General features: G+C 42.7%; 3 protein-coding genes across 8 annotated transcripts; 1 reads left to right on the top strand and 2 right to left on the bottom strand.

Annotated features, from left to right (window-relative positions):
- Nucleotides 1-57: 57 nt before the first annotated feature.
- On the bottom strand, nucleotides 58-1,461 carry LOC121709753 (chitin synthase chs-1-like). Its single transcript, XM_042093357.1, has 5 exons — nucleotides 929-1,461; nucleotides 782-804; nucleotides 626-690; nucleotides 426-536; nucleotides 58-252 (listed from the first exon to the last, which is right to left on the bottom strand). Exons 1-5 carry the CDS (start codon nucleotides 1,225-1,227, stop codon nucleotides 58-60), a joined length of 693 nt encoding a protein of 230 aa, XP_041949291.1. The 5' UTR covers nucleotides 1,228-1,461.
- A 54-nt stretch (nucleotides 1,462-1,515) lies between these two features.
- On the bottom strand, nucleotides 1,516-3,691 carry LOC121708736 (chitin synthase chs-1-like). The gene is given in 5 exon segments (XM_042091578.1): nucleotides 1,516-1,643; nucleotides 1,646-1,702; nucleotides 2,009-2,188; nucleotides 2,518-2,787; nucleotides 3,018-3,691. Coding segments are annotated over 5 exon segments (831 nt in total). The 5' UTR covers nucleotides 3,223-3,691; the 3' UTR covers nucleotides 1,516-1,524.
- Nucleotides 3,692-10,020: 6,329 nt separating this feature from the next.
- rbm14a (RNA binding motif protein 14a) lies at nucleotides 10,021-17,983 on the top strand. 6 transcript variants are annotated; one of them, XR_006031751.1, is made up of 6 exons: nucleotides 10,021-10,085; nucleotides 11,169-11,538; nucleotides 11,830-12,739; nucleotides 13,931-14,131; nucleotides 16,365-16,488; nucleotides 16,608-17,983. XR_006031751.1 is itself a non-coding variant. In XM_042091575.1 (5 exons), exons 2-5 carry the CDS (start codon nucleotides 11,190-11,192, stop codon nucleotides 16,384-16,386), a joined length of 1,482 nt encoding a protein of 493 aa, XP_041947509.1. In that variant the 5' UTR covers nucleotides 10,021-10,085; nucleotides 11,169-11,189; the 3' UTR covers nucleotides 16,387-17,983. The 6 variants fall into 6 exon arrangements, 4 of the variants coding, with proteins under 4 accessions (XP_041947509.1, XP_041947510.1, XP_041947508.1 ...); XR_006031752.1 differs by having other exon boundaries at nucleotides 16,393-16,488; XM_042091575.1 differs by having other exon boundaries at nucleotides 16,365-17,983.
- The last annotated feature ends 243 nt before the right edge of the window (nucleotides 17,984-18,226 follow it).

The raw sequence follows: 18,226 nt of genomic DNA on the forward strand, positions 1-18,226 counted from the left end.
CAAAACTGCAGTTGTCTTATTAGGAGAGGACTTTAAACCATTAGTAGACAACAACAACTAGATCAAAAGTATAAGTGCAAAGCCAATGACAAACATTAAGCCAATGGGATCGAAGAAGATTTGCCCATTTGGATCTATTGTCCCATTGGTATAAATCTTGGGAATCCGGATACTGACAGCCCCTCCTATCTCCTGCAGGAAGAATGTAGCCACAAGCCAGAGGGCATTGCAGACGAAGTAGACAAATGTGGCCTGTAGATGGTGATAGAGAGGAGCGCAACAAGACACAACTTTGAGAGATGGACATTATATTTCCACTGCAGACTGCAAGGTGTTGATAGAATTTATTTTGACGAATAGATGGATAGATAGATAGATAGATAGATAGATAGATAGATAGATAGATAAAATGAGATAAGGTAAACCTTGTTTCTAAGGTCTTTAAGGTCAGCTTCAATTTTCTTCTTCCTTGCCATATCCTCGTCCAGAGGCTTTAGATAGTGTTCCTGGAGGCCTTCCCAAAACTGCACTTCATCCTGGGATGAGTTAGTCAATTTCAATTCTTCATTTGGGAAATATGATTATACCAAGGGTCAAGTCTATCCTTGAGGTTAGTGAAACTTACTTTATCGAGATAATGTCTCTCCAGCTTCAGCTTCCTGGATTTCTTCACCAGCCGTGCAATCCAGTCTGACAAATGTCACATAAACAAGCATGATCAAGATAAGGAATGAATGTTGTATGGTGCACATAATACCTTAAAAAAAGACAAAATACTTACGACTCCCTGGATCTTCTCTGTGGCTAAACAAACAAACAAACAAACAAACAAACAGGAAATATGTTTAATTCATGATTAAATATACTGATCTAGTACAGTAGTTATGAAATAACTGTTAGATCACAACAAACATTCTGTTTAAAATACCTTTTCTTCTCTTCTGGCTCTTGGTGACTGGCTGAAACAGGTTCTGTCTGCTGAGCACCGACAGGTAATACCTCCGTCTCTTCCTGGTCCTCGCCAACCTGGAGCCCCAGGTTCCAGCGGCAGCACTTGCACCTTCTCTCAAACTTGACACTCCTCTCAACGTGTTCCTGAGTGGAGGCAGCAGCAGCACTGGCGGCTGGCTTTGGTCCAGCGCTCTCCCTGGTCCCCCAGGACACGTTGTTCATGTTGACCATGGAGTAGATGGCCAGCAGGAGGTAGCCGCTGGGGATGCAGAGCATGTAGAGCAGTGTTCCTGAAAGTGTGGTCCTGGGGACCACTGGTGGTCTGCAAGCTATCCCAAGTGGTCCGCGAGCAGACGTGGTAAAATATAATATAGATGAGTTGTTTGCAATATGTAAATCCAAACACTTCCTATGTAAGCTACACCAATTTAAATCGTATGAATTCTCTGACACAATAAGCAAGGTGCAAAGACAATAGGCAAGGTGGTTCAGTGAGTAGGCCTATATTGTGTAATATACGGTTGAAGAAGATCAACTGTGTTTTTTTAGCTAGGTGGTCCATGAGGGTTTTTTTTATTGGTTAAGTGGTCCTTGGTCTGAAAAAGTTTGAGAAACACTGATGTAGAGGAAGCCGTGGACGATGAGGTGGAACTGGGTGGGGTGGAACAGCGCGGTGATGAGGTACATGACACGATGCTGATGAAGAAGAGGCCGCTGGGAGTCATGAAAGTGCCCTCCAGAACCATGTCCCCTGCACACAGGAGAAAATAATATTGAATGTATATGTTTGTCATGTGTGTGTGTGTGTGTGTGTGTGTGTGTGTGTGTGTGTGTTTGTGTTTGTGTGTGCAAGCACTTATGTGAGTATGCAGAACACTTCATTTGTAAATAGACAGGTAGTTACACAGACATGATTGTGTATTCTGACATTAGTGTGTGTGTGTGTGTGTGCATGCGTGTGTGTGTGTGTGTGTGTGTGTCCGTGTGTGTGAGTGTGTGTGTGTGTGTGAGTAAGTGTTAGTCTAAGAGTCTCACCAGAGAATGTTACGACCCTTACCAATGATTGAAAGAATGCTCGCAGTCATAAGGAAGGCATAGAATATGCTCATTAAGGCAGCAATGGTGATTTGGCTGTTGGTGCTGAGCTTGTAGCACAGAACCAAGTAGATGACTGGAGGCACAATAGCTAGTGCAAGTGCTAGATTAGGTGAAACCCCAAAGACAAAGGAGAAGCTTCCTGGAAGAAAAGAATTGGCAAGATGTTTTAGAATACATTTTTTATCGTCATTGTGTGCACATCACAGGTGCAGGAAAAAAAACACTCTGAAAACAGTCTGCACACTTTGCTCGATCCTTTTTGAGAGTTTTCATTTCATGAATCTCATGATGACCTCGGGTCAGAGCACACATTGGCACATAGCATACAGTACCATATTGTTTCAATGATTTAAGCTCTTAGACATTAGTGACCACATACACCTACATATCATATATATTAGACATGAACCACCAGCCCATGCAGTTTTCTAAGGCAGAGTATTTTCCCAGGTGGGCTCTCCAGCTCACCTGCGATCATCAGGCACACAGTGGCTGGGCCGAGGATGGAGGCGGCCATGTTGAGGATCTGGTAGAGGATGAAAAGGGTGGAGATGGATTGGTTCTTCATCACCGTCAGCCTGCCGCTGCCCAGCAGGTCCAGACTGTTGGCCAGGTTGGAGGGTCCCCAGCGGCGCCGCTGGTTGTAAAACTCCTGGAACTCCTGTGGAGCCTTGGTGTAGGCCTCCGCCGCCGCACTGTACTCCACCCGCCAGCCCTGCTGCAGCCAGCGGTCCTCACCTGGTGGCACAGACCGGAAACGCACAGAAAAAATGAGAGCGAGAAATCTTGTTAAAAATTAAGCTTTAGTTTATGTCAAGTCACTTTTATGAGTTACTCTTCTTTTGTTTAGAAAGAACAAAGTGCAACTACACACACACACACACACACACACACACACACACACACACACACACACACACACACACACACACACACACGCACACACACATACACAAACAAACACACACCTATTTTACCTTGATCATACTGTATGTAGTGACCTGCCTCTGTGGTTGTGCTGGTGTATTTTTTCATGATGTTGTCGTCCATGAGTGCAGCCGCTCGGAAGAGGCTAAAGCAGCCAGGGCTACAGAGCACGCAGCCAAACACATGCTCCGACGTCTTCTGCAGCCAGTGGCCCACAGCATACTCAAACTTCTGGTACCACACCATCGGACCTGCGGTGGGAACACCCCAACTCAGTCTACTGGACACTTGAAGCAACACAGTGTCTCTGACATTGCCAATGTGCAGCTAGATCGCCTGATATTCCACTATGTAACAATGTCATGGGTAGGAGCATGACCCTAATGCTAAATGGATACTCACTATGTTTAAAATGGATGAATGGAGGATGTGGTCATCCAGACTTGGTGGACAAATCACAAGTGATAGTTTTGCACAGGAAGTTCATTTTTGGAGAGGGAGGTTTTTTGCTGTGAATGCTAATTGTCGTACATGTTTGCAATGCTAACAAATGACAATGTGATTGTCCAAATGATATACAGCTCCAGGTCTCTTGGCTGTCTGAGTGTCTGTGTGTCAACATGAGATCTTACCGGTGCCAGTGGGGTGAATCCTACCGCAAGCAGCCCCTACCTCGGGGTACATCTTGAGACGGTCCACCAAGAGCATCACAGAGGAGGGCTGGAAATCAGTGTCCCCATCCAAAGCCAGGAAATAGGTGTAGTAGCAACATTTAAAAAATCTAGTTTTTAAATGTACAAATATTACTGTCCGCCACTGTTGTGTGCAGGGCAAGGTGATATACCCCCCATCTCCCATCATCAAACTTTCAGCTTTATTGCTGTTGCACATACAAACATAAAACTGAATAAAAATAGACAAATTGCAGGTGTGATTGATATGGAGCTGTGCTTGTGAAGTGATTGCATGGTTTGTCCCCTACCTTCAGGTTTTCCTCCTCGGTGACCCTTTCCATACCACTCTCATAATCCTGATAAAAGATTCTGTGGAGTTTCTATCCCAGAAGATAGTACAGGTACATTATCTTTGGGAGACGTGAGAGGTGTAGCTGCTTACTCTGTTAAGCATAACAATGCTTAACATTCTGACTGACTGACTGAAATACTACACCTCCGCCCCCCCCCCCCCGCCACACACAAACACACACACACACACACTTATAACTTAGTTGCAAACACATGTAATGGTCACACACTTTTGGTTTAAGAAATTACCTGAGACCATCTCTTCTTGTGCCTAATTCTTTGTCTGTCCTTAAAGTGAACTGTCAGTGTGTTGCCCTGTGGTAATGTGTACTGCAGTTGTCCACCATAGGGTGTAGGGATGAGTTTTTGATTTGCAATTGGCTTTTTCTCTCGAAACAATTTTTACTGGAAATCCTGTATGTGAAATATACTGAATGAGTAATACGATTCAAATAGCCTTTTAGTATCTTTAGTTTGACAACAGTGACCACAGCCACAGGTGGAGTCTTACCTGTACACTTCCTGTGACTCAAAGCTCACGTCTTTGAAGACATTTGTCTTCGGCCTGTATTTGTCCAACCTTCAAAGAGCACATTGTGTGTTATATTTATTTACAAACAAAGTTTAGTTAGTCAGCAGGTTTCAGCCAAACCGTCATTGCTAAGGTTGAGATACCTGAACATTGAGGTGACCATTTCCATCATCTCATCAGAAGTCTCATGCCACATAGTAGCACACGGGTAGATGGTCATTTCCTTTCCCCTGTCGGGAAAACAACATTTTCTTAATTAACATATAGGGCTAAATCAATTCACTTTTATTGAGATTTAATGAAAGTACTAATAAAAGCGGACGTGTACACATATTTGATATTTTCCTCTTTGATCTTGGGAATGTCAAATTTTGTGTTGAGAAGCAAAGACTGGTCGATGAAGGGTGCCTCATAGAAGCTTCGCACAAACAGGCCATGCGTCCTCTGGATGCGATTAATCCTCAGGAAGCTGATGTAGGTGGTGTACAGCACCAGCCCTAGCCACCAGCTGACCACAGAGCCGGCCAGGAGCCCATGGCCCAGAACATCCCCTTCATAGAACGTTGGCCGCGCACAAAGGCTATGGGTGATATCATAATGAAGTGCTTTGAGTGGTACTCATACATGTGCAATCCAGTCTCCCTCACTCCTTGGACAATCACTAGTTTGCATACAGGCCTAACAGATCTACAGATGACGCCTTATCTATTACTCTCCATGCTGCCCTGAGCTAACCTGACTCTCGCCAGATGAATTTCGTTCCGCCTAGCTCCACTCACATCCATCTGGGATCGCTTCCGTTGAGAGTGATTTCGGCACCAGATTTTATGGTAGAACCAATCAGGATGCAGAGTTTCATAGATGTGACGTAGCGTAGAAGCGACTGTGAGACTGTTCTCAGTGTCACGAGTTGGCTTCGATGTGAGTGGTTGAAGTAGCACGTCAATAGATGACGGACAAGTGGCTTATCCAATCATATGCAAGGATTTTTGATAAGGCCCAGCCTTCTGAAACACCACTCCAATGGATCGATCCCAGATGGATGAGTGGAGCTAGGCAGAACGAAATTCATCTGGCAAGAGTCAGGTTAGCCCTGAGCCATCTCGAACAGAGAAACAGCTATGTCAGGATGCTTTTTGTGGATTATAGCTCCACCTTTAACACAATCATCCCCGACATCCTGATAAACAAACTGTTGACCCTCGGACTCCCCTTGCAGCTGGATAAAAGACTTTTTGTCAAATCGTCCACAGACTGTCAGAATTGGCCCCCACCTCTCCTCCACCATTACACTTAGCACCGGCTCACTTCACGGCTGTATGCTGAGCCCTCTCCTCTATTAAGTATAAGTATAAGTAAGTATAAGTATATATACTTTTTTGATCCCGTGAGGGAAATTTGGTCTCTGCATTTAACCCAATCGGTGAATTAGTGAAACACAAATGGCACACAGTGAGGTGAAGCACACACTAATCCCGGCGCAGTGAGCTGCCTGCTTCAACGGCGGCGCTCAGGGAGCAGTGAGGGGTTAGGTGCCTTGCTCAAGGGCACTTCAGCCACGGCCCACTGGTCGGGGCTCGAACCAGCAACCCTCCGGTTACAAGTCCAGAGTGCTAACCAGTGGGCCACGGCTGCCCCAAAAGGTGTATTCACTAATACACCTCTGACTGTCTACCAACATTCCCCATTAACTCTATCATTAAGTTTGCAGACGACACTACTGTGGTAGGACTTATAGGGGACGAGTTCGCCTACAGACAGAAAGTGCAGAATCTGTCTGAGTGGTGCTCTGCCAATAACCTAAATACCAAAACCAAATAAGCATAATAGCTTCTTTCCAAATGTAATAGTTTCCCTAACAAATGTAGCTAGACAAACCCAGTCACTTACTGTCACCTCCTGCACTTCAAATACTTGTACTTATCTGATCACTGCTCTTTTACTGTTTTTTATTCTATTTGTATGTCTTTTACTGTTTTTACAATGTTTTGTAAAACCTTGAAGGGAAGCAAATTTATTTTGAGAAAAAGGAAAATCTCATAAAGAAATAAATATTTTTTACAAAAACACGTTGCTCACAAATATTGGCACCCCTGCTTGTAATACTTTCTTAAGCCTCCCTTTTGCCAATAAAACAGCTTGTAAATTTGGAGAATACAAAGCAAGGGATTTTAGACCATTCGTCTTTACAAAATCTCCCAAGATCGTCCAGATTCCTAGGTCCACACTTGTGCATTCTCCTCTCACCCCACTGTTTTTCTATGGAGTTTAAATCAGGGGACTGGGATGGCAATGTCCGAAGATTTGATTTTGTGTTCAGCAAACCATATTTGTTTTGATATGGATGTTTGTTTTGGTTTATTGACCTGATGAATGATCCAATCATGACCAACTTTTAGTGTCTTGGTAGAGATTGACAGATTTCCTTTGAAAATGTTCTAGTTTTTCCTGGTGTTCATGATACCATGCACTTTAATTAGGTTCCCAAGGCCTTTGGGAATAAAAACAGCCCCACAACAGCACAGCCCCTCCACCATAATTCTCTTCCCTTCAAGGTTTGATTTTTCCTATTTGTCATTGTGAGATTACAATAAATCACCAACAGATTATTTTTTATACTGGTTTTTAGTCAATTTTAGCAGAGGTGCCAATAATTCTGGAGGGTCCGTCTCAAGTCATGTTAAGTCACCCTCGAGTGGCTCTTGATCGCAGAAAGGAAAGACTTTAATCAAATCAAAAAGAAAATTGTTAAATCTTTTAAATTAAATTATTCTCTTAACTTTTATTTATGTGTTTTTTTTTGCTTTTATGGCACATTGACTTGCCTCTGTGCATTAAAATTGCACTATTTAAATAAACTTGCCTTGCCTTGCACTGTGCACAGCACATGAAAACATAAATGCTGAATCAATACATGATGGTAAAAAAAATAATAATGATAATCTCAGATACCTGAAGTCTCTGTCCTCCTTCTCCATGTCTCTGCTTGAGCTGTTGAGCAGTCTGTCTAAGCTACGGTGGGGTCTCTGTGTGCTCTTATGTAAGTGGGCTGTTCCAGCTATTCTCAAAGAAAATCTCTGCTGGATAATCTCACATCCTTGGTTGTACAAATTGTACAAAGTTTATGACAGAAAAGCGTTTGACACATAGATCCTTAAAATGTTAACCTTTTGTGTGTGCGATGATGATCAGAAAATCCAGAGAATGCATTAATTTATTTTCATGCTCTAGGTTTTTTGCCAATACTTGTTTTGGACTTATTGTAGCATGTATTTCGTTTTGAGTTTTATTTGCATCATGCTGAAATCTTGGGGTGGCGAGATGACAACCTTTTCACAATAAATGTTATTATATTTTTTTACAGCAGCTGTATAATGTAGTAGGCTACAGCTTTAGTGTCGACATCACACACATTAATCTCTTACAGTATACTGCTGAACTCCACAGATATTACTGTTATGATAAAATTAACATTATATGGATTTATATGGACTATGGTATACAATAAGATTTGGATGAATTAGTTATGAACATTTTTATTCGAAACAAGGAAACAAATCAAGTGAGCAGAGAAAAAGACTCAGTGTCAATGAATATGGAAAATGAGATGCTCTTTTCCATAATCAGTTTTCTGTACATGAACACCTATAATGAGTCATAGGTGAAAGTCACCATTTTCTGTGTATATCCAAGATAAATACTATATATCATATGTAAATGTAATTTAGGACTATAGCTGCAATATGCAGAGTTGCATACTGTATTAAGGGTTTGTTGCTCTATATATGAATGCACCTGAATTTAGTGGTGGATAGACTATGAGATAACAGGCCAATATCATTTTGAACACAGCCAAATGGCATTTGGTGTTATCGGGAACATTACCTGGATTAACCCTTGTATTTATTTACAATTTATGTAAAAATAATTAACAGATGTTTACAAGATTTTTGATCATTATTGGTGCTTATTTCTTAGAACTTAATCAGAACAGGTGAAAGTACTTGAAATGTAACAATTTTGTAACTTTGTGTGGGAATAGCAGGCACACATTTCCGCACACATACAGGCGCACAGACAGACAGACAGACAGACACACACACACACACACACACACACACACACACACACACACACACACACACACACACACACACAGCAGGCCCAGTTAGGAGGACACAGTTAAGGTACATAGCACCTAATTATTACACTATGTAATAGTTATGTGGGGTGTACTGTGTGCAGTCATTGAAAATAAGTTATTTTTTATGTTCTTCACATAATGAGCCAAGGCCAATGAGTTTGAGTTAGGAAAAATAATAAATAGCATATTTTTTCTTTTAGCAAACATTGAACACTTTACAAGGGTAAAGAGGATTTTCCCTGCAATGCAAGGTGCAGGGAAAGAATTTGGATTTGTTCCGCTAAATTTGCTTGCTAAAACAAAACTCCCCCCTCACACAATAGAACTGTTAGTCACAGGTTGGGCTTATGTGATCTTCTGGTAAAGGGCTAGGTGTGTCAATAAGCTGTCTCCCAAGTATTGAGTTCAAAAAGAAGAGATTTATGTCAGGAATCTCACTCTCACAAGTCTGTGTGAAACTAAGGAAACAGCCTAACAACATAATAGCATCAAAACCATGGCTGACAAGAAAGGTGTTGCATATCAGGGAACATATGTAATGGGTCACACCTTAAGTACTTCATTCTAAAATAACAGCAAGGATCAACTATAAATAGATATGGTTATACTTATACGGTGGTTGCTACTATATATAATATGACAGATAAATTCCTTGCACCAATATTGGCAGAAATGAAATGAAGAACTGAAGGCCCAACTCTTCCAAGGATACCTCCTATCCTAAACGTCACTTCTAACAACCTAACACACACTTACCATGCACTGCCTTATCTTCCCTTCCTCTCCTCTTTATCACACTTTAGTAGAGAATCTGATACCACTGTTTAGCCTTCTGGAAGTGTCATGGGCCTAATTAAATGAAACACATGAAGGAAGGTGCCTGCTTGATAACCCCATGCAGTGAAATGCCCTTGAAGCCTGTTTTGTTTGTTGTTTTTGTTTGTGATTAGTTAGTGATTTTGGTTTAGACTGTAAATAGGCTTTAGATTGGTCCCTGTGTGAAACCCCCTACCTATAGCACAAGGAATAGAATATCTCTCCTGTGTGTATTTGAAATTACTTTTTATTGTTTACTTTTATTTTACTGTTTTTATTTATTTATTCATGTATTTATCTTTAATTGAAATGGAATTAATCCCCACCTTTGCAATTTGCCACTATAGGCTATTGTTTAGGAGCACATGAACCATAGGCCCTTATGTGTAAAATGATGTAACTGCAAACATTTTTTCCGATTGACATGCTGCATAGCGTATATGTATTTGTATTGCATTTTGAAAATATGTATGAATTTATGGCTTTTATTTGCACGAATTTCTAAACGATTCATAAAGCGTTCCTTCTAACCGGAAATGCTACTTCAGCTTGTACATTGTCGCTAGATGGTGGATATATTGCACCGCCTCGGGTAAGATTGGAGGCCGCCATAGAGTGAATTTTCGATCCTTCCAGAATGTATTTTCATTCTTAATAGTATTTTTAAATTGTTCGTAAAGTATTGTTGTGTGATCGAGGCATATGTGTTACTCTTTTGATGTTAATAACTGTTTCCTTGGTCATTGATGATGCGGTTCCTAAGCTAGCATTAACATTAGCTAGCAAGCCGCGCCGAAATTCTTTGTAGCATTTATAGCTAACGTTAACTGTTTTACTTGCCTTGGTAGTTTAGCTAGCTAGACCTCCTGATTAATGTTTGTCTAGTTTGGCAACTGAAAACGATGTTAGCTTACATTATTCGGAGTACAACTGATTTTAGGCCTAGAAACCACTAATACATAACCCTACATAGCCCTGTCTTAATAGGCAATGTATGCTTGCACGTAACATTACAATACGTACAGGGACACGTCTAACCTTAGCAACCTTAACGTTAAACGTTTTAAAACAAGACGTTTGCAGCCAGGTTTCCTGACGTAATACATCCTTAGTTTACTTCGCCATAGTTATATTTGAACTGGTAAGATTAGACGGAGACGTATCATTTTAAAACGGTGAGTAAATCGCGATTAAAAGAAAATCTTCCAACTAAACTTGATAACTAGCCAACCTTAACTGTTAGCTGCTAACCATGTCGTGTTGGTAAACGTTAACCGCAAAAGTCAACGTTAACTTAGCAGTCGGCTAACGTTAACATATCTCTTTAAGGTACTGTTACATAGAAACGACAACCATCCTGTTTACAGTTTTAGTAAATGTTTTGACTAAAGACACAACGACGGTGTGGTTAAAGATAACTGAATGATGTACATGTTTTAAATAAATTACGTCGCGCTAACGAATGTCAAGTTAGCAACAACGGGTTAGCCAACATTAGCTAGCCTAGTTTTTGCGCATGTTGTCCTGAACGACGGAAGCGACGTGTTGAATGGTGGACATGTGGCGTTGTAATGAGACTTGGCGCTATATTTTTTGGTTTGAACAGTTACATTTGGCATGGACACATTTTTTGTCAAGCGTGTGTGATTACTGACTTTTACTTTCTTCCCTTCAGGTGTGCTGTGGTGTAGATGCGATGGATAGGAACAACGCGGTGAAACTTTTTGTGGGTAATCTTGCGTTGGACACCTCCCAAGAGGATCTGATGACTTTATTTGCTCCATATGGCCAAGTTGTAGGCTGTAGTGTTCTTAGGCAGTTTGCCTTTGTGCATCTGCAGGGAGATGGGGCGGCAGACCGCGCAATACGCGATTTAAATGGCCGTGAGTTCAAAGGCCGAAACCTAGTGGTGGAGGAATCGCGAGGGAGACCCCTAAATTCAACCAAGGTGTTTGTGGGCAACCTGAGCGCCATGTGCACTGCGGAGGACCTACAGGAACTTTTCCAGACCTTCGGCAAAGTAATAGAATGCGACAAAGTTAAAGGTAAGCCATTGTCTGATTTGCTGCTTTTCTTGAATAGAGCTATGTAATGGGGAGGATTGGTAATAAACACATTTTAATATATGTGTTAGGCTATGTATACTATGGAAATGTATAGAGAATTGGAAAAATGCATAGTTCTAAACTTCAATCCAAAAAGTTTAGATCGATATTGACAAGTTCGATGATAAATAAAGAAAACTATCTCCGTAATGTGATTATGGTTGTATTGTTTCAAACCACACAAGCTATTGATATTGACTGTAGTGATACTAATCTTGTCTTGCTTCACAGCCAGACTGTCATCGTCAGCAGGCTATGCCTTTGTTCATATGGAGCGCAGGGAAGATGCTCTGACTGCCATCGAAGCTCTCCATGGAACGACATATAAGGGACGCCCACTCTCTGTGGAGCTCTCCAAGATCCAGCCCAGCAAGCCAGTTACTACCTGCATGATCCCCTGTGTCACCTGTGGAAAGCTGGGCCACTATGCAGGTGACTGCCCAGCCGGGAAGGCCTCCATGGAGCACCACCAGAGTCAGGCTGCTGTTCTGGCGGCGGCGGCAGCAGCTGCAGCTGGCCTTCCCCTCCAGGTGCAGCAGAGTGTGCACAACTCTTTCTACAACACCACAAGCTTCGATCCGACGTTAACGGCTTTGAAGAACCTGACGAGCGGCACCAGCGATGGCAAGCCGGTCAGCGCGGCCGTCTACGGAGCCCTTGCCAGCCAGGTGTATGGGTCGGTCGCAGATCAGGTCTTAGTGGAAGACCAAAACGACGCCACAGATGGCTACAGCAGTCAGTACAATCCGGCAGTAGCAAAAGCTCCAACCGCTGCTGCTGTAGACAACCCAGCGTACAACGCCACCCCTGCCCTCCACAGCGCCGCTACAGCCCATGGTGCAGACTCCACTGCCCAGGCCATCTTTGAAGCAGCGCGTGCACGTTTTTTTGAACAAGGTCAACAGGTTCTTGCGGAGCAGCAGGCCGTCGCGAAACCGCCAGAAAGGGACCGCAGTCGTAGCCCAGTGCGACGCAATGCCCCCCTCTTACCCGATCCAGTTCCAAAACCTTTTGCATCACAACCTCAACAGCTGCAGCAGCAGCAACAGCAGCAGCAGCGAGCTGCAAGGCGTGCCCTCCTTCCTACACCACCCGGTGGGCCAGAGGAAGCTCCATGTGTAGATGAGGACCCAATCACCAGGTACCCATTGAGCAATTTCAGCCACTGCCTTACACCATACATTTCTGTAGTTTCCTTTTACTGATGCATGACTGCTAAACCTACAGTAATTACCTATGAATGAGTCCAAGTATGGATTTGGGAGGCGGGGGCAGCAATGTAAATATCTTTAAAAATTAAATGTGTAAGTAACAGAAAATGTAATGGCAAATAATTTTGATATTTGAGGATTACAAAATCTAAAACAGAAACATCTATAAATCACTTCCCAACCATTGTGCTTACATTTGTGTAACAATGTATTTGTTGTAGATTTGCGTTTGAAGTGTTAAAAAATATAGCAAAGACTAACCTGAAGGCCTGAGTGTACTTCGCCAGATAGCGGAAGATGGCAGAAAAGACATGCGCTCGTGCACATTGGTGTCTTCAAAGTATAAGCTGCTGTTGTGGATGCGTCTCTCAGCAGTGCAAGCTGTATCACCCAATCACAGTGCTTGTATTAGTATCTCTGTGTTGTGCAAATCTGTGGTGAAAACGTTTATCTTGTTTAGATTTAGATGCCGTTCTCTTGGCTACCCCTTCAAAATTGTTTGACTTGTCTATCTAAATAGCAATTGCTACCTAGTTTAAAATGGCATTGCTGGTAATCTGATAAAATAATAATTTTCATAGATTATGTCAGTGGTTACGCAGTTAGTGCCTTTCCATAAATGCCGTTTTCAGTTTCATATTTTCTTGGACCATATATCGTCCAGGAGAAATAGCTATCCTGACAGGCTGTAAGTTAGACAATACTGTTGTCGAACTGAACGTCGTCGCCCAAGTCCTTTGCTCGTATTGCAGGCCTAGACTACAGTATATGATGACACTCGGTTTGTGGCACACAACAGTACATGTCACAAAGTGGTCTAAAATCAATGTTATTTACATATCCCAACAATATATACATTTTAGTCATCACCGTACAAACTACATTCAGGTTACAGCTTGGCTAGCTGATTATTATTAGTCGTAATTCCAGCGCCAACGAGAGTGGCAGCAATCCTTGTAGCTCGATGTCTTTGTGTTTTTGCTTTTTGTTTACTTTCTTTATTTCGCTACTTTGGATTACATACTTTTAGGAGTGTTTCTCTTGAATTTCCCCTAGGGGATCAATAAAGTTTATATCTGTCTGATTACACCTGAGATCACCCTCTCCTGTCTTCACCACAGGTGCTACGCCGAGTACTACCAGCAGTGCCAGCAGTACCAACAGTATCAGCAGTATCAGATGTACCAGCAGTACCAGCAGTACACCTACCCGCCGCCGCCGCCTCCCATGCCCGTCGCCCCTGTGCAGCAACCAATGATGAACCCCATGATGGATGTCCAGCAGCACTACATGGTGCCTGGCGCTGCCACCTCACCTAGCGTGTATGAGCCGCCGCCATCACACAAGGAGCCCCTCCTCCGCCGTCCTGACTACTCCCACTTACACACACCAGAACCCCCTTACCGATAGGTCTTATCACATCAGCTGTGTGTGTGTGAGCGAGTGAGTGTGTGAGTGGGGTACAAATGCTGAATATTTGTCACTGGTCCTGTATAAGAGCAGTGTATGTGGCTTTGAGTTGTATGGGGAAGTGAGAGTTGAATTGGTAATGACATCCTTAAAAAAAAAATCCATGGAGTCCTAAAGGTCAGACGAACTAAACTTCTATGGTGGATATCTACCATCACAGTGGGCCGCCCTCTTGCTGTCTAGACCCATCTGGTTGTTTAGTTTGACCAGATGAACTTTTGCCTGAGGATTGGGGTTTGGAGTTGAATTTGGTTTATTTGATTACCATTGACTTTCAATACACATGGCCAGAAATATCCACTGAATGTGCCTTCTAAATAATGTGACAAGTGTCTGTACCATTGCTTACTAAACCATCGTACAGATATTACTGAGGACTCCAAAGGAGATTTAGGGTTGTCTGCTGTAGGTGTGAGCTAGACTTTGGCTTTTGCTCCTCATTGTAGACATTTTTGTTTCTAGTTTTAGAACCAAGATTTTTTTTTTGAGTATTTGAACGATTCATGTTAAAGGACAGTACAGGTATGAGGGATGCTTAGTGAAGGACCTGTGTATATACGTGGTGGTGTGAGTGTGTGTGTGCCAGACCATTTGACAGGGAACACTTGGGATATCATCCCCAGCGTAGGTTGCAAACAGGACGGTGTCGCACACTTACATACTGTAGTCGCTTTGTCCAATTGTCTTTATTGGGGTCGGAAAAAGCTTCTGGGGTCAGGCGTAGTTAACTGCATCACATCAACAAACCCACTGCCATTTTCATTGAAGCCTCTGCTTCCTACCTACACAAACTTGCTTCATACACACAATTCAGCACATTCCCTTCCAGTGCAGACTTCATGGTCTGCACATCCCTTTAAACAAACCAAACCTCTGTTTTTTTTTTTTCCCGATCACCATTGCTAAGGGGCGAAACACCTCTAGAGGGGATCAATCTATTGGACATGCCTTGAGGGGGAGGACTAATTTTATCAGGCATCCGTTTGCATAATGTTTTTTTCTGACTTCTATACTTCCTATACTCTGCGTGATGCAAAGAGTGTAACGTCATAGCTGTCAAATGGTTAAAGAGCAGAGCTGTCCATGCTTACTGCTGGTGAGCATGTCTTCATCTTCTGCACCCTGGTCAACATGTCTGAAAAGAGCAGGATGTTTTGAAGTTTTATTTTTCTTTCTCATGTCATTCTTTCTTAGTTGGGAGGCCTTACGTAAACCACTGTCAATATGTCCTGTTTTCATTTTTATTACTTCAATTTGACTCTCACCATCACACATGTCACAGCGTCATCTGAGAGCTGTATTATCCCATCTTTTTTTCTCCCGAATATAAAGAATAGAAACGTGTTTAGCCGTTGTGGCTGACACTAAACGTCACAGTAAAAATTTGGTTTTTAGAATAAAGGACAATGAAGTGCTTAAAATAAATGATATGTACCTTGTGCCCATTGGCATAATATTCTAATTAAAACATCATACCTTACCATAAAACATCAAGCCCAAAGTTATTGTTTCCAGCAATGTCCACTGCAAATAGGTTGAATAGACAGGAGTCTTTTGGAATGATCTCAAGTCTTTGGTATGATCTACACAGTTGAGCACAACAATGCATTTAGGAGAGTTCCATCTTTACAGATGGGTCCTCTGTCATATGAATTGTAATAGGCAAGTGTAGAAAGGTATACAAGATTGTCATAACATGTGACTATATCGTTTTACTGCTTATAAGGATATCTCAAAGCCATAACTAGTCACATGCAATGACAATGTTTTTGTTGAAAGCAATTCCTGTAAGGTCTTAGTTGGCCTCACACTGAACCCCCTAAAGCATGAGAACTTAAAAACAATGCAGTTACTGACCGGCATGAATTGAAAACGTCAACAAGTACTGAAATGTCAGTTGGCTTCATCCTATTTAGTCCTGCCGTCTTGTCTGGGTGAGGGTGGAAGTGGGAGTGGAGGGTGGCGGTGGCGTAGCTCTACACACAGCACCAGGCCTACACACATGTAAACCTGTATGTCGCTGCTGCTGTGTCTGTGATATGTTCATTCTGTAGTGCATGACTGTTACTTTTACTGCTCTTCCAGCCACGTTCTCCCTTTTCGCTAACTACAGCTAAAATGGCTGCTGGGCCCATGGATGCCATGTTGAGTGTGACCGGGGGGAAGAGAATTAGAGTCGCACAGTGCCACGGACGCACTCCCCGCAAAGGTAAAGCCCGCTGCCCCCCAACCACGCCTGCACTTTGACCACACACCTCCCCTTATTGATCCCAACCCCTCCTGTTGGAAGGCTCTGCCCACTGAGGCAGGCCCGCTTTATGTTTGCAGAGTTGATCCATAATGCTGGAGGCCAAGAAAAACTGCCACAGAAACCTCCCCACCACACAAGGACCCGAGAGGTGCGTAAGACCGCCACACATACAAAGAGCTATGTAGTCGGCCGTACCTCAACAAAAAACATAACCTAGGGGAATCCTGGCATGGCAACCTAGGACGACCGTGTCAAGGTCCGCTACCTTTTCCGTGTCCATCAGACATATACACAGTGTCTTATCCTCCATGACATCTGACCAAGGTCTCTTAAGCCTTCTGAGAACACAATGTCTGTAAGCAAGACGCATTCACATGAAAACATTACATATGATAATGGGTCCATTTTGTTTCTCCCAAATGTAGTGTGAATCACTTCATTCAAATGAAAGGCTGAATACGTTCATGTCAGTGCAAGCACGATTGTTGCTGTCTTAACCTTAAGACTGACCCTAAAAGTCGAAAAGAAAAGAAACACACCGAACCATATAGATTGGGAATGCAGAAATTGTTGCCTTGGCTTGTTGTGTGGCATTTGGTGTTTTTTGAAGTGTTTCCAGTAAGGCGAGAGACGAGACGTGCACTCAAAACTGAGATGCTGCGGCCCGCTCTGTGAAGGGAGAGCTCTGCTCTAAGGACTCAAAGAGGGTGGTAAGCCACAAAACACACAAGAATGCAGGTAGGGCATTGCACCTGCAGTCCATGCACACATGGTAGGTGAGTAACCACACACACACACACACCCACAAACACACCAGCTCGGTCCCTGCCTCCCCATCAGCCAAATATACCCTCCCTCCATAGTCTCAAGGTCCCACCATCCCCAATCATGGGGCTGCTGCCAACACAACAGATGCCCAAACCTGACTTTCAGGAGATTTCAGCAGACTGGTTAGTGCTTCAAGAAAAATAATAATTGGATTACCTTTATATTGGATGTGAAGCAAACCCCCCCCCCCCCATCAGGATTGGGCATCTTTTATACAGACTTCAAACTGAAGTGGTCCATGGACCCCTTTAGAGTCCTTCCTGAATATGAATATATTTTGTGGTTTCTTTTCTCTTTTTTATGTTTGAGTTTTAAGCTGTAAAGTTGCAAGTCAGTTTGCATTTCATGTGACTTCTTAAAGAACACACTTGCATTTCGTGATATCTTTATTTTGCTAATGGATCAAAATCTGACAAGTTGAAATTGTATGAATGATTTAAGATAACAGCAAAATATTAAGAGTCCAGCCCACCTCCCCATACCCTCCCTCATTAGATGGACTTTTTCTAATTGTTGGGGTGTTTCATAGTGTCTCTGGTGAAATGGGCTCCTCTAAAGCTTCGGGTAGCCTTAAATACTTTGTACTTTGTTCTTTGTAAGACTCAATAAATGATACGTAAAGGCATTGATGTGTCAGACTCATTTTCTCACTTAATTTCGATTGCGTTTTATGATCATTCAACAATCAATTGACATAAGCTTTAATGTCGCACTATGTTTCCATTTCCTCACTGAGAAATGTGCCAAGTCATTTCTACCGCGTGCTGTAGCCATGCGTGCTGTGCTGAGGTGCAATGGTGCAACAAAGTGGTGACACGTAAAGTCAGTCACCTCGCAACATCCCAACTTTTCAGATGTGGAGTATTAA

The sequence above is a fragment of the Alosa sapidissima genome, chromosome 5 (assembly GCF_018492685.1).
Source record: "Alosa sapidissima isolate fAloSap1 chromosome 5, fAloSap1.pri, whole genome shotgun sequence".
Taxonomy (NCBI): Eukaryota; Metazoa; Chordata; class Actinopteri; order Clupeiformes; family Clupeidae; genus Alosa; species Alosa sapidissima.